Raw genomic sequence first — 16,654 nt, 5'->3', positions numbered from 1 at the left:
TTTTTGAAGCTGTTTCAGAAGGAAATATTTGTTTAATATATATTCGTTTATTAAATTTGATTGTCCACTGTTTAATTACCTTAACCCTTGGGGTCATGATTTATACAAATATAATAACACAACTTTTTTTTTTTTTTGTAAATATGAGCAATTTTGGCTTTGTTATTCTTGAGAGATTTTCAATTTTTTCCTATAAATATTTGTACTAAAAATATGATTTTCATTTGAAAAGCACCCTTTCATGAGGGGACATTTAATGATTTGAACTAATTAAATGACTACCTGAGGATGCATACATATAAGATGTCAAAGATCATGGATTTGTTGTCTTTAAGAAGATTTTTTAAAGTTTTTTCTTATATATTCGTATGTTAAACTTTGATCATATCTGGTGGCCTCAGGCTATATCTGGGGGTCATAATTTAAAAATCAAATTTTGTAATGTGCAATACTTGAAGATGTTTCCAGATTAGTTTTATATTTTCCCAACTCTGTGGTTCTTGATGAGGAGATTTACAAACATGCCACAAAATTTTAATTATGTCTTCATTATTTCCCTTTATAAGAGGTCATACATGGCCTTTCATATGAAGATAGTAGTTGAGTCTTCTGTGGTCAAGGATGCTTTGTGTTTAGTTTTATTGAAATTGGTCCAGTGGTTCTTGAAAAGAAGTTAAAAATATGAAATGTTTACAGACAGACGGACAGCTAGACAGACGACCAAATTATGATTAGAAAAGCTTATTTGAGCTTTGAATTATAGCTGAAATGAAATGGGCGTTGTTCAAATTGTTCAAAAGAAGTACTTTTCTTGAAAAGTTTAATCTCTCTTAGGTTTCTTTGCTGGGTTGATCTTCTCTCTGGAAAAATGAAGAATTATGAATGAAAATTAAAGTTGCATGAAAGTACTTTAAAAATATTGTGAAGATCTATTTCTTCAAGAGTTTCATTAAAAATGGATTAATAGTAAAAATGTTTTGATATACTTTATATTGATAGTATTTGCAATGTTGTAATATATAAATTTTTGACCTCATTGATAATACCGAAGAAATTTTTTTCCAAATAATTATATTTGTTGAAGAGGTACAATCTGTAATACTAGATATATTAAAAGTAAAAAGTTGAAATTTTGCATTATTGATAATGTTTGCAATTATTTTAATGAGAGATTTTGAGATCATGATTATATAATTATTTTAATGAGAGTTTTTGAGATCATGATTATATATATAGTTATATAAATAACTTTACAGTTCAACAATGGTAAATCCATGAGCGCTTCCTTTGATATGTATGTCTTGTTCGAACCCTCTGGGAAATATTCTTTCCAGTTCCGTTGTTTTTACTTTATAAGTTTTTGTGTCAATGATGAGATAGCTGAAGTCCCTAGATGAAAAAAAAGATGATCTTTGAGTCACTATGGCTAGTTTAAGAATTTTTTTTTCAAATTTCTTTATTTAAGGGTCCTCCACACCATGTGACCTGTGACGTATATAGAGAAAAAATACTTTTACTTCCGATTTTATTGAGAAAATACATGAACAAATTGTCCTTCCACTGTTTGTAAACAATAAACACATGGCATGATGATCACGGAGTGACCGATGAAAAGGATTGCGGTATTTTTTTTTTTCAATAAAAGAACAATAGACGTCTTGGATTATTATTATAAAGATAATAATTCCTAGACAACAGGTACCGATGTGTATGACGAGAAAAGTATAGGTTATTTACACTTTCAGGCTAATCAACCGAGTCTGTTTTTGATACTGTGTAGTTGAACATGTTGAAATTTCGGCACACTAATTTGTACGTTTCAATAATACATTATCTCATTGTGTGTTTATAAATATTGATAAAATAGTGTGCGTTTATAGTTTTTCTCTTTTATTTTTGTCCAGTTCAGTGGCTAGTATATTACTAAATTATAATAGTATGGTGACGTAAGCGGAGACTTGCCAAAGTTTTTGAGTCCCGAGCAACAGGAAAGATAACTCCAAAAAGGAACTTTGATACCAGAGATTTTGAAAATGTTTTTTCTACATCAGTGCATTTAATTTTAATTCAATTTTTTTATGTAATCTAATTCATTAATGTTTCTTCTCTTCAAAAGGAGTCCTTGTTGATTTTTCTCGTGATGTATTTCAAAGAAAAAGAGTTTTATGTACTTCTTATAAATAAAATAAATTTCTGTAAAAAATGTGTTGATCGATAAAATTGAGTTTTTATGGTTATTCTGTGAGCTTAAAAATATACGAAAGGGTAAGGCAAATTTTTTTTGCTAGGTATGAAAACGCCTCGGGAAAAATTTCTTGAAACTTGTGAAATAATTATTTTAAAAAATCAGTATAAATTATATCTTAATCCCTGGACAGTTTTTAAAGGTTGATATGTTTGTTAAAAGTAATGCTCAATAATATGCGAACATAAGCTGTGGGTGTGTGGAGGACCCTAAACTATAACAAATTAAGTTATTGTGGCCTTATTGTAAGCTCAGGTGTCCAATATCCACAAAGCTGCATTAATTTCTATTCGTAACCCAATGCCAAAACAAGACACGCTTGCAAAGAATTAAGCAAAACAAACTAGTTGTATGTACAACTATTAATTAGTTCTTGTAAAATGCATTTGTAAACTGGTTAGGGGAACCAGGTTAGTGTTATTATAGAAATATGTAACAGAAATGAGAGCAGAGTATCTTATGGAAATCGACAAAAACATCATTTTGATTTCAAAAATATGCATTTCATTTAAACAATTTAAAATTAGTAAGCTGCACCTATGACTTTAGCATAATATCAGTCTCATGCTGCATTGGTAAGTAATATGATGACCATGTGATCGAGGTAATTTGGGATCCTGTGACTAATATAATGATTGTTACTCAGAAAGACAAATAATCGCAATTTCAACTTTCAAAGATAGTTATGAGAAATTAAAGCTAATGTGCTTTCATAAAGAGCCTACATATACGCATGTTTATTCAAAACCAGAGTTAAACTGATGACAAAATATTAGAAGAAGCAAAATTTGTGGAATGTTTTTACTGAATGTTGGTCATTAAGCTTTGATTTGAAAAAACATTAAGCGGTGATTTGAACAAACTTGAATCTACACCAGCTGAGGATGCTTCTATGTAAATATGATGAATAATGACTATGCTATTCTAGACAAGATTTTAAAAAAACTTTTCCTATATTTCCTATATGAAACTTTGGTCGGCCATTTTGGGACCTTAATTGCCAATTATCTTCATTTGATCAAACTTGAATTTCCTTCACCCAATGATACTTTGTGGCAATTTTGGTTGAAATTGGCCTAGTGATTCTTGAGAAAAAGTCGAAAATGTGAAAAGTTTACAGACGGACAGACAGACAGATGGACACTGGACAAAATGTGATCAGAAAACCTCACTTGAGCCTTCGGCTCAGGTGACCTAAAAATAATAGGATATGTGATCACAAAATGTCAAGTAATCTTTCAGCTGTAGTCAGTGAAGAAGAATAAAATTTAATGACTTACTCTCTAAAATCTACCCCTTCGACTTTTCCTTCGACTATGGTGTTCTCTTCGGATTCCTATGATAGAAAAATTGTTGTAATGATTTTTAATTAAAGCATTAAAGTGGAAAGTTCATGCAACTTAATCCTTTGCTTGAAAAGACTCACTTGAATGTATTTTTTTTCTTATAGATCTGCAAGTTTTACATTATTTTTTCTATTTGTAAAATAGACAGGAGCATGCATTTTCACTACAGTCAAACCTGATTTAAGAGATGACTTGTTTGAGAACAAGAAATTGGCTACACATGTGGCCACTTTTCAAGGTTTCAAAAGAATGAATAAACCAGAAGTGTGTGTTAAGTCTTTAGCTCAACTGGTATGTTATTAAAATAAAGGAAGAAAAAAATTATTAATTAAGCTCTTTCAAATGACATCAAGAGCAATGACTCTGTGACCTTGACCGATATACTAAAAATATTTTTTTTCTGTGAATTTAACTTTCACCTTTTCTTATGAACCATAAAAGATAGAGACTTTAAATTTGGTATGCATATGCCACTGATTAAGTCGTTTCATACAACACTACGGTCAATGACCTTGTGACCTTGACAGTGTCCTATATGCTAAAAATATCTGTTTTGAATCTTCAGCATAACTTTTGAACAATGAGAGATAGAGACTTCATATTTGGTATGCATATTTTACTAATCAAGTTCTTTTGAATGACATCAAGATCTGTGATCTTGTGCCCTTGACTATGGCCCATATGCTAAAAGTGTTTTTTTTTTTTTTAAATTGTGTTGAAGATGGGTGAATAGTGTTTTCCAAACACATCTTGTTCAAGATTGCACTAATTTGAGTGGTTTTGGTTCCATCCTGCAGGCGACAGGGATCATGAAATTAACAATTTTTGTTTTACATGCATGCTTTATGCCAAATTTGGTTGAAATTGGTTTACTGGCTTCAGAAAAGAAGCTCAAAATGTTCAAACATTACTGTACGCTGACGGATGAAAATGGATAGGAATAGGTCACCTGAGTTTACTCAGGTGATGTAACTTTACTCAGGTGACCTAAAAATGTAAATGTTAAGAGAACAAGAATTTCAGTTCATACCTTTATGGAAGTAAGCAGGGTTGAATTTAGTGAAATTATATCTTTAAATGTTGCAACTTCTACGTTGCAGACAGTCACGACTTCATCATTCTGCGGCAGACACTTGTCGGCATGGTCTCCCCACAATTTACAAACTACTCGGGAAGTACCTTCCATCGACTCTATTGTTATCTCCTTCCTCTTACTATTGGGCGATTCTATGATCTGTGATGACTTGAACAAATACTTTGTATATTAGAAATATGTTATACAATTTAATTGTAAAAATATAAAATGTACGTGATCTTTGTACATTATTACTGTACATTATAATCATTATGATCATGTTTTCTAAAAAGAATGTTCACAAGTATCTATAACAAGAGGCCCATGGGCCACATCGCTCACCTGAGAAGCTTTGACCATTCTGTTCTTTACCGGATTTCCCTCTTGTTATACATAATGCATCCCCACCCTACCCCACTGATCATAATTTAGACATTTTGAAATTTATACTACCCAATGATCCTTCCATGGGCACATATGTTTGAGCTTTTTTTGCCCAGTGGTTCCTGAGAAGAAGATTTTCAAAGATCTTTCTTATATATTTCTACGTAAAACTTTGATTCCCTACAATGGCCCCGCCCTTCCCCCAGGGGTCATGATTCCTACAATTTAGAATTTACACTACCCCAGAATGCTTCCACATAAGTTTCACTTTTTCTGGCCCAGTGGTTCTTGAGAAGAAGATTTTCAAAGATTTTTCCTTTATATTTCAATATAAAACTTTGATTCCCCATTGTGGCCCCGCCCTTCCCCTGGGGGTCATTATTTCAACAATTTAGAATCAACATTATACCAGGATGCTTCCACATAAGTTTCAGCTTTCCTGGCCCAGCAGTTCTTGAGAAGAAGATTTTTAAAGATTTTTCCAATATATTTCCATGTAAAATTTTGATACCCAATTGTGGCCCTGCCCTTCCCCCGGGGGTCATGATGTGAACAATTAGGAATGTAAACTATACCAGGATGCTTCCACATAAGTTTCAGCTTTTCTGGCCCAGTGGTTCTAGAGAAGAAGATTTTCAAAGATTTTTCCTATATATTTCTATATAAAACTGATTCCCCATTGTGGGCCCGCCCTTCCCATGGGGGTCATGATGTGAATAATTTAGAATCTATAATATACCAGGATGCTTCCACATAAGTTTCAGCTTTTCTGGGCCAGTGTTTCTTGAGAAGATGATTTTTTAATGACCCAACCCTATTTTTGTCTTTCCTTGATTTTCTCCCCTTGCGAGGGGATATGTCCCTTCATTTTAACAATTTAAATTGCCCTTCACCCAAGGATGCTTTGTACCAAGTTTGGTCAAAATTGGCCCAGTGGTTCTTGAGGAGAAGTAAATGTGACAAGAGGCCCAGGGACCACAGTGCTCACCTGAGCACATTGGCTACGAAAAAGCACATATCAGATCAGAAATGAAAGTTTACTGGGGGGGGGGGGATTGAATTTTAACCCCCCAGGGGTTCATGATTTGAACAAACTTGAATCTACACTACCTGAAGATGATTCCATATTAATATCACCAATCATAGGTTTGAAGTACTTGTAAAGATGATTTTAAAGGTTTCCCTATAAATCCCTATATAAACTTTGGTCGGCTATTTTTGCCCAACCCTAGCCCCGGGGGTCATGGTTTGAACAAACTTGAATCAACACTACCTGAGGATGATTCCACATGAGTTTCATTTTTCCTGGCCCAGCGGTTCTTGAGAAGAAGATTTTTAAAGATTTTTCCTATATATTCCTATGTAAAACTTGGGTCGGCCATTTTGGCCCCACCCTAGCCCAGGGGTCATGATTTGAACAAACTTGAATTTACACTACCTGAAGATGATTCCACATAAGTTTCATCTTTCCTGGCCCAGTGGTTCTTGAAAAGAAGATTTTTAAAGATTTTTCCTATATATTCCTATGTAAAACTTGAGTCGGCCATTTTGGCCCCACCCTAGCCCCGGGGGTCATGATTTGAACAAACTTGAATCTACACTACCTGAGGATGATTCCATGTGAGTTTCATCTTTCCTGGCTCAGTGGTTTTTGGGAAGAAGATTTTTTAAAAATGCCATTAATTTTTCTCTAATTCATAATTATCTCCCCTTGGAAAAGGGTGTGGCCCTTCATTTGAACAAACTTGAATCCCTTTTACCCAAGGATGCTTTGTGGCAAGTTTGGTTGAAATTGGCCCTGCGGTTCTTGAGAAGAAGTCTAAAATGTTAAAAGTTTACAGACAGACGGACAGAAGGACGCCAGACAAAATGTGATCAGAATAGCTCACTTGAGCCTTCAGCTCAGATGAGCTAAAAAGTATACAGACGGACAGACAACGGACAAATGTGATCAGAAAAGTTCACTTGAGCCTTATATAAAAGAAAGAAATAAATTTATGCTTACTTTTCGTAAAATACCTCTGACTGAAACCATTCTTTTTTGTGGTGATTGGAGAATTTCCTCGACTGTTTCTTGTGGTGGGTTGAGGTATGTGTCAATGACAGATTGGTTCATTTCGAATGGAGATGTTTCAAAAACCTTAAAACATGTCAATTTTGTTCAGATTTCAGCAATATTTAGTAGAGCAGGTGCTTTGTTAAGGTACTCAGATATTTCGATCTACTTGTCTAAATCTATTATGATACAACAAGAACTGTCCAAACTGGACAAAATACCCCCCGCTGGATTTTTTAGAAGTAATATTTTCCATAATAGATATGTATCAAACACAAATTATGAAATTTTTCTAACAGTGATCTTGAACTTCCCCAAATGACCTTGGGTCAAGGTCATGACACACAATTGGGTCATGGGCAATCTTTGTGTGAAATGAGAACCTACCATGTTTATCCATAAGAAAGATATGGATCAGACACGAATTATGAAATTTTTCTTCCAGTGACCTTGAACTTCCCCAAATGATCTTGGGTCAAGGTCATGACACAAAATAGGGTTTCATGGGCAATCTTTGTGTGAAATGAGAATTTACCAAGTTTATCCATAAGAAAGATATGTACCAGACACGAATTATGAAATTTTTCTTCCAGTGACCTTGAACTTGCCCAAATGACCTTGGGTCAAGGTCATGACACACCCTTGGGTCATGAGCAATCTTAGTGTGGAGTAGTAGATTGTAATGTCCCTCTAAGAAAAATATGGACCGGACACCATTGCACAGACAGACGGACAAGGTGATTCCTATATACCCCCCAAACTTTGTTTGTGGGGGTTATAATAAAATGTCTTGTAGTGACACAAATAAAGAAGATTAGGGTTGTTATCAAGTATTTAAAGGGGGGTGACTATAGTTTTATTGTGTGAAAACTACAATAGTGAAACTCTTTCTTTTTATATAATATATAGCTTGCATTAACTTTAGTGTACATGCAAAATTTGGGCATTTCAAAGCATTAATTTGTTTTCAGACCATGTAACTCCCACCTACCAACCCTTGACCCAGGAGGGGGGGGGGCATAAAAAATAATCATTTTGCTAGATGCACCTTTCTTCATCATTAATATATATATACTTGGATCATTAGCATAAACCCAAAAGCAAAGGAAAATATTTTCTAAGAATTAATGTTTTTTTTACTGAATAATCAAAAGAGCCTTAACACCTGAACCCCTGATTCTTGGGCAATAAAAGTCACAATTTTTGAAAAGGAACTTTTGCTTATCATAACAATGTGCTTAATTAGTTTATTTAATACTCAGAAGCAGAGAAGATTTTCAAAGAATAAATGCATTTTCACTATATAATCAATAGAGCCCGCCTTTACACTAGAACCCTTGACCCTAGGGCCATAAAATTCACAAATCTGGAAGAGGCACTCTTTTTCATCATTACAGTGTACTTATTTAGTTTATTTAATACTCAGAAGCAGAGAAAAAGATTTTCAGAGAATAAATGCATTTTGACTATATAATTTATAGAGCCTCACCCTAACACCAGAACCCCTGACCCTGGGGCCATAAAATTCACAAATCTTGAAGAAACACTCTTTCTCATTTTAACTATGTTCTTAGCTAATTTATTTAAAACCCAGAAGCAAAGAAAGGATTTTCAAAGAATAAATGCATTTTCACTATATAATTTATAGAGCCTCGCCCTAACACCAGAACCCCTGACACCGGGGCCATAAAAATTCACAAATCTGGAAGAGGCACTCTTTCTCATTATAACCATGTACTTAGCTAATTTATTTAAAACCCAGAAGCAGAGAAGAAGATTTTCAAAGAATAAATGCATTTTCACTATATAATCTATAGAGCGCCGTCCTAACACCCCCTGACCCTGGGACTATAAAATTTACAATTTTGGAAAAGGCACTCTTGCTCATCATAACCATGTGCTCAATTATTTTATTTAATACTCAGAAACAGAGAAGAAGATTTTCAAAGAATAAATGCATTTTCATTATATATAATCTATAGAGCCCCACCCCAACACTAGAACCCCTGAACCTGGTGCCATAAAATTCAAAAATCTGGAAGAGGCACTCTTTTTCATCATAACTATGTACTTAGTTTATTTAAAACCAAGAAGCAGACAAGAAGATTTTCAAAGAATAAATGCATTTTCATTATATATAATCTATAGAGCCCCGCCCTAACACTAGAACCCTTAACCCTGGGGCCATAAAATTAACAAATCTGGATGAGGCACTCTTGCTCATCATAACTATGTATTCAGTTAGTTTATTTCAAACCCAGAAGCAGAGAAGAAGATTTTTAAAGAAAAAATGCATTTTCACTATATAATCTATAGAGCCGCGCCCTAACACTGGAACTCCTGACCCTAGGGCTATAAATTTACAATTTTGGAAAAGGCACTCTTGCTCATCATAACTTTATGCTTAATTATTTTAGTTTATTTAATACTCAGAAACAGAGAGGAAGATTTTAAAAGAATAAATGCATTTTCACTATATAATCTATATAGCGCCGCCCTAACACTAGAATCCCTGACCCAGGGGCCATTAAATTCACAAATCTGGAAGAGGCACTCTTGCTCATTATAACTATGTACCTAGTTAGTTTATTTAAAACCCAGAAGCTGAGAAGATTTTCAAAGAATAAATGCATTTTCATTACATATAATCTATAGAGCCCCACCCCAACACTAGAACCCCTGAACCTGGTGCCATAAAATTCACAAATCTGGAAGAGGCACTCTTTTTCATCATAACTATGTACTTAGTTTATTTAAAACCAAGAAGCAGACAAGAAGATTTTCAAAGAATAAATGCATTTTCATTATATATAATCTATAGAGCCCCGCCCTAACACTAGAACCCTTAACCCTGGGGCCATAAAATTAACAAATGTGGAAGAGGCATTCTTGCTCATCATAACTATCTAATACCCAGAAGCAGAGAAGATGATTTTCAAAGAAATAATGCATTTTCACTATATAATATATATAGTCCCGCCCTAGCACTAGAACCTCTGACCCTGGGGCCATAAATTTCACAATTTAGGTAGAGGACTCATTGCTTATTACATTCATGCTAACAGTTTGTCTGCTTGATGTCAGGGAGTAAAGAAGAAGATTTTTTAAGATTGCAATAATTTTAGTAGGTTTGGCCCCACCCCTCAGGCCCCAGGGGGACGGGGACCATGAAATTCACAATATTTGTTCCCCTTCATCCATAGATGCTGCATACCAAATTTGGTAGAAAATGGTTCAGTGGTATCAGAGAAGAAGCTGAAAATGTTCAAATGTTAACACACAACGATGGACGAAAACAGATGGCAATAGGTCATCCGAGTTACTCAGGTGACCTAAAAATTGCACAAGACATTAATTTTCAGTGGAATTTTCTTTCAGAAAGATTTTGATATATATGTTGAAAACTAATACTGACTCATTGTGCGACTTTTTGTCTGCTTTTCATAAAACTGAAACTTATTCCAAAATAGCTAAATATAGCAATATTTTATAGGTAAATAAAGCTATATAGGTAGATATACCTATATAGCTAAATATAGTGATTTTCCTGGACCTGTTTATAGCATTTTATATATCCAGCAAGAGGCCAATGGGCCACATCGCTCACCTGAGTAACTTAGCTGATGCAGATCTTTTTGTTCTATATATATTTCTATGTAAAACTTGGATTCCCTATTGTGGCCCTGCCCTACCCCCGGGGTTCATGATTTTAACAAATTAATATCTACACTACCCAAGGATGCTTCCATATCAGTTTCAGCTTCCCTGGCCCAGTGTTTTCTAAGAAGATTTTTAAAGATTTGTTCTATATATTTCTATGTAAAACTTGGATTCCCTATTAAAGCCCCGCCCTACCCCCGGGGGTCATAATTTTAACAATTTAATATCTACACTACCTAAGGATGCTTCCACACAAGTTTCAGCTTTTCTGGCCCAGTGGTTCTTGAGGAGAAGATTTTTTAATGACCCCACCGTATTTTTGTATTTTCTTGATTATCTCCCGTTGGAAGGGGTCTTGGCCCTTGGTTTAAACCATTTAAATTTCCCTTCACCCAAGGATGATTTGCACCAAGTTTGATTAAAATTGGCCCAGTGGTTCTAGAGAAGAAGTTGAAAGTGTAAAAAGTTTACAGACAGACGGACAACGGTTGATCAGAAAAGCTCACCCGAGCTTTCAGCTCAGGTGAGCTAAAAATGAAAGTGGGCGACAGTGGGAGACAATTTTTAAAAGGAAAATTAGGAAAGAAACGTGCTTTTCTGCATTAAACTTAGAAACGTACCAAATGACGTCATATTTCCAGAAAGCCTCTCCTTTATTTCATATTCTTTAACGATTTATCATATTCATCTTCTCAACTATTGTTAATGTTAATTTCATAACTTTTTAAAAACAAAATTTTTAGGGGACAATAAAGCTTAAACTGTATCCCCTTGTGATAAAAGCAGGATTGAAGAACTTTGCAATGAAACATCTAGACGTGACCTGTAATATTGGCGACTTTAGTGTATGTCAACTGTAAACTGTAAGAGTAATAAATACCTCTTCCCTTCTCATCCCTCTTTCTGTCTTTCACAAGAAATAAAAGACCAAGATATTGGGGCCCTGAACTGTTGGTAGCATAAATGATAAGTAAAATTATAGGCATTTCTATCTTGGAATAAAGTGTAGAATGTTCTTACCTTTGAGGATTCTGTAAGGCGGACAGTGTCGCCGATGGCTGCTACATTAGAGCACAAATAATATTTTCCTTTTTGAAGGCTGTTTTCAAAGTGCTTCAGGTGTGGTAATGTAATTTGTTTGACGGATTTCTCAAGGTCTACATAGGCCATGGTGATTAGGAAAGAGCCCCGGTCGTTTTTCCGCCTAATCTTTTCTGTCAAAATGTAGACTTTTGTTCTTAGCATATTTCTGGCCATCATTCGTTTCACTGATCTGAGCGCGGGAATTAATCTGACGCTGCACGTGCGGCGGGAAAACCATTCGGGTCCTTCCGTCGGAGGTCGGTGAAACAACCTCTAACCTGGTCCACTGGCTCATCCTTACAGTGACGCGGAGTGTACGAAGCAAAATAGGGACAGGGAACCAGGCTAAACAACCTTGTGGTTTATCCGCTTGTCGGAAAGTACCGAAAAATTGTGAATTTTATAAGATGTAGTCAGCTGAGGCCATCCGAATGTTTGGAGATGAAAAGATTACGGACAAATAATAATAAAAAAAAAAATAATAAAAAAAGATGAAGAAATGATACATTTTAGTGTCAAGCTTTATAACATAATAATTATGTAAAAATAATTTTAAATACCTTATATATAATTATCTGTAAGCGATATGAATGTGAATTTCATAAATTAAATGGTCATAATATGCAGTTTTTCTCTGATAACCTTTGACAATTGGATATTTAGGGCCTAGTGGAGAGTCTTTTTCTATTAAAACAATCTTTTCCATTAAACATTGTGAATTTTAGTGAATGCGTTTAAATGACGGTACTGTTAACAATAACTTAAAAAGATAAATTGGGAAAGATATATATACTTTTTAAATGAAATACGTTATAAAAATATGTGAAAGAAATAAATTATTTATACCAAAGTAATTTTATAAAATACAATTTAAAGTGTGATTTTAAAATAACAGGATTAACACAAAAACGACGGGAGGTGTCTTTCCCTTTACTGTTTTTGACCATATCAAAAAAAAATATTTTACCCAAGGGGTGACACTGTTTATATACTGAAGTAACAAATGTGACAATTGACTATTGTCTTCATTAACATGCTATATATATGATTACAAACCCCTAAGTAAGTAAGTAAGTAAGTAAATTTTATTTAAAGTCGGCATTGTATACAATACATAACAAGAAACATGAGCTCTGTAGAGCTCTTAGACCGACTATCACAGTTAAAATATCACAAGAAAACATTTACAGCATAAATTAACATGCAAAAACACATGTACATATATACACATACAAATGACAGATAAAATGGCTTTAAAATCATTTGGGCATTATATATATTTATATTAAATCCCTTTTTTTGAGAAAAAAATATCTTTCCAATTTATATTGATCAATTTTTTTTATCATATTTAACATTTATGTAATCTCACGTTCGTCTCGCGCTATGTGCATATCGTTCCGGGGCTGTAGATAGTCGGGCGTCGGGAAGTCTACTTTTACCCTTGCCCGAATGTGACGTCATTGTCATTTCCAGTGTTTGCAGCTGCAGTAGACAGAGACTTGCAGGTTACACTTTATAGACAGCAATCTGACATCGTTTTTGGAAAGATTTCAAGAAAGTCTTCAAAGATCCTTAGAGATAAGATTGTTATTAATTCCAACTTGCTGCTCGAGCCTGATCAAAGAGATTTAAAGTAAGTACTTGGTGTAGGCATATATTGAAAATTTTCGTTCGTCAAATATGGCGACCAAGGGAATTACTGATGGATTAGTTCTTGTCTTCTTGATTTAAGAACTATTGCCACAAACGCATGGAAATTGATGTTGTCGACTCGTCAAATAATTGAATTAAAATATCATTATTTTGTTTTATTTAGGCCATTCCAATATTTTGTATTTGTGTAGCATCCACCCCAAATTTGAAAAGCTATCTTTCTAAGCTGAATAGACACACAAACCCACAGGGAAAAGGCACATTTTATGTCCAGTTGTAAAATTTCTCAGTCATTTGAGAAATTTTCTGTCATTGTTATTAACTGATTAACTTAAACTATTATTTAGTTAATGGACATGTTGAAAAAAAAATGGTATAACTGCACTCCACCATTCTAGAAAAGAGAGATGCTGATCCGAAAAGAGAACAACCTGTTTTAAAGTTTTACATTTGTGACATTTCAACATTAATGTGTGTTTTTCTTTAATTTCACAAATATTTAACTAAAACAATTTGTTTGTGGATGCTTAACATAGATAAAAAGTTGGCCTTAAGACTTACATGCTTAAATTGAAGCAACTAATGATAAGACCTGCTTAATAAGAGAGTAGACAAATAAATCTTGAAGCATTGCATTGTAATGCTTAGTGCTATAAATCATTGCATTAATAGTTGGCATTCTCAACTGCTTATGCCTTAGGTGTTGGAACCAGAAGGGCTAGAGGGCTAAGCTTGAAAATTGGGGTAAAACTTTTTATGCCCCCCTTCAAAGAAGGGAGGGCATATTGCTTTGCTGTTGTTCGTCGGTCGGTCTGTTGGTCCATTTAGTTTCCGTTCATTTTCTTCACAACCGTTGCACATACTGAAATGAAATTTGTTATACAGGTTTATCAAGTAAATATACAGGTCAAGTTTTGTTTTGGGTATGATCGCACCATTTTTGTAAGAGTTATGCCCCTTGGACTTAGAAAAATTCCACTTATTTGCAGTTTCCGTTCATTTTCTTTGCAGAGGTGGCACATATTAAAATGAAATTTAGTATACAGATTTATGAGCTGAATATGTAGGTAAAGTTCTCTTTTGGGTACGATCGCACCATTTTTATAAGAGTGATGCCCCTTGGACTTAGAAAATTTCCACTTATTTGCAGTTTCCGTTCATTTTCTTTGCAGAGGTTGCACATATTGAAATGAAATTTAGCATACAGGTATATTAGATAAATATCTAGGCCAAGTTCTGTTTTGAATATGATCGCATCCTTTTTGTTAGAGTTATGCCCCTTGGACGTAGAAATTCGCCTCGGTCAATATGAATATTTTTCTGGTGAATAACAAACCATATTCAACACTAAAAGAGTCCATAATTGTTTTATTATATAGTCGGGATTTGTATAGATAAGACATTCAAGGCTGTATGACGACACCATTTTCATTTGCGATCTTCCATTGTTGAAAATAAAAAAAATCTCCAGATTACTGTTTGTAACCTCTGTGTTTTCCTTTCTGACTTTGGCTATGTGTAAGACGTTCAGATGTTAAAAAATAATCCTGAAAAAGGTTTGAATAATCGTTTTCCTGCACAGATACGTAGCTCGCTGCGGCCGTTGCATCCATTGTTTACAACGTTGTTTGATATTTTGATTGTGACGTCACAATGCTGTTGCATGCGAATTGACCCTCCGGTGAATACGGCCTAAAATCCAGTGAATATGTAGTGTTATGAACTGTTTGCGTTTGTATAGATTATATAGGGACTATAGATAGACTATATAATAATATGTTATAGGGTTTGTGTCTGTCTGTTAGCTTTTCTCATATCGGCTCATAACTTTAATACTATAAGGTCTAGAGTTATCAAACTTTGTCAGCTTATACATATTGGGTAGAAGGTGTGTTGCGCACAAGAAGTAGGTCGCTCTGACCTATAATTAAAAAATTATAGCCAAATATGGAAAAACCCTGTCTGGTCCATAACTAGAAAACTAGTAGACTTAGAATCATTAAACTTGGTCATTTCAAGGTAGAAGGTGTGTCGTGACCTATTTCATTTTCACTGTGACCTTTAATTTAAGTGAAATTTTTTTTTTTTTTTAAATGTCTTTTTCTATTCATTTACACATTCAAAAAATCTAAAACTTTTGCACTATCCTTATTAGAAAAATGTTAAATCAAGAAAATACTTTTTTTTTTAGCATATACTTGACAGCAATCTATAACAAATATTATGTATGTTAAGAGAAATTCCACCACTCGCATGAGTGTACGTAATTTTCAAGCACTGGTGAAGAAGAATTTCGATAACAGAAAATTGCATGTCAAATTAGAGAGAGAAATTAATGAGTTTTTTTTAGTGAGGAGTAGCTGTAAAAGCATCGTCAAATTAGAGAGAGAAATTAATGAGTTTAGTGTGAGGAGTAGCTGCCTGTAACAGCATCGGTGCTATCTATATTCCTTGAGTATTGGGCCAAATGGGTAAGCCTGTTGGATTAAAAATAACTTGTTGGCTAGCCCAAGTTTTAAAATGAATTTTATGACAAGTAATGAAAACTAATTTGATATTGCCTATTAAACTATTTTGATATTACATAGTATTATGAACTTAAAAACTAATTTTATGGGGGTGGGGGTGAAATCAGCATGTCCATATGAATTTCATATTGAAAACTGTGTGACATTATATCTAAAAAAAAATCATTGATGTTTTATAAGTTTTGAAAATGTTTTATGGTAGATAGTGGAGATCCAACAATCTTTTGGGAGTAATGAGTAGAAAAGCATCCAGTTAAAGATTAATTAATGTGTTCAATGTAGGAAGGCTAGCTGCATGGCTCTTTCATTTCTTCATAGAATGGTCTTATCTGTATCCTTTGGGAGTTAGGCAGAAGAACTGTTGGTCAGTTTATATTTGATAACCAGTCTTTTATTTTCAAAATTAATTAGGTATAAATTAAGTTGTGAAGACTAATTTGATAGTGTTTGATATGATAGGCATTTGGCAAGGTCTAACACAACAGGGTTTAAACTTAACGCTCGCCCACTCGCAAATTGCGAGTAAAAATTGGTGTGGGCTCATAAAATTTGTAAGTTGCTCGCCCACGTGGCGAATAAAAATTCTGCAGGGGGCCGAATTCATTCCCAGTCACCTTACTG

At 34.2% G+C, this 16,654-nt stretch overlaps 1 protein-coding gene and 1 long non-coding RNA gene across 5 annotated transcripts in view; one reads left to right on the top strand and one right to left on the bottom strand.

Moving 5' to 3' along the window:
- Positions 1-325: 325 nt before the first annotated feature.
- Positions 326-12,146, bottom strand: LOC133179784 (uncharacterized). Its single transcript, XM_061314472.1, has 6 exons — positions 11,787-12,146; positions 7,056-7,190; positions 4,622-4,834; positions 3,526-3,581; positions 1,255-1,389; positions 326-860 (listed from the first exon to the last, which is right to left on the bottom strand). Exons 1-6 carry the CDS (start codon positions 12,024-12,026, stop codon positions 821-823), a joined length of 819 nt encoding a protein of 272 aa, XP_061170456.1. The 5' UTR covers positions 12,027-12,146; the 3' UTR covers positions 326-820.
- Positions 12,147-13,233: 1,087 nt separating this feature from the next.
- The window catches only part of LOC133179786 (uncharacterized), a 28,006-nt gene continuing 24,585 nt past the window's right edge, over positions 13,234-16,654 (top strand). For 2 of the 4 annotated variants that reach the window (XR_009720165.1, XR_009720161.1), the window contains exon 1: positions 13,304-13,485. This is a non-coding gene — a long non-coding RNA (uncharacterized LOC133179786). Of the gene's footprint in view, positions 13,486-16,654 lie in introns of all 4 variants that reach the window. The other 2 variants (XR_009720163.1, XR_009720160.1) reach the window with 2 other exon arrangements.

The sequence above is a fragment of the Saccostrea echinata genome, unplaced genomic scaffold (genome assembly GCF_033153115.1).
Source record: "Saccostrea echinata isolate AGI-Se365-2 ecotype Australia unplaced genomic scaffold, CSIRO_AGI_Sech_v1 ptg000005l, whole genome shotgun sequence".
Taxonomy (NCBI): Eukaryota; Metazoa; Mollusca; class Bivalvia; order Ostreida; family Ostreidae; genus Saccostrea; species Saccostrea echinata.
The sequence above is the reverse complement of the archived record's forward strand: the minus strand, read 5'-3'. Positions and strand labels throughout refer to the sequence as shown.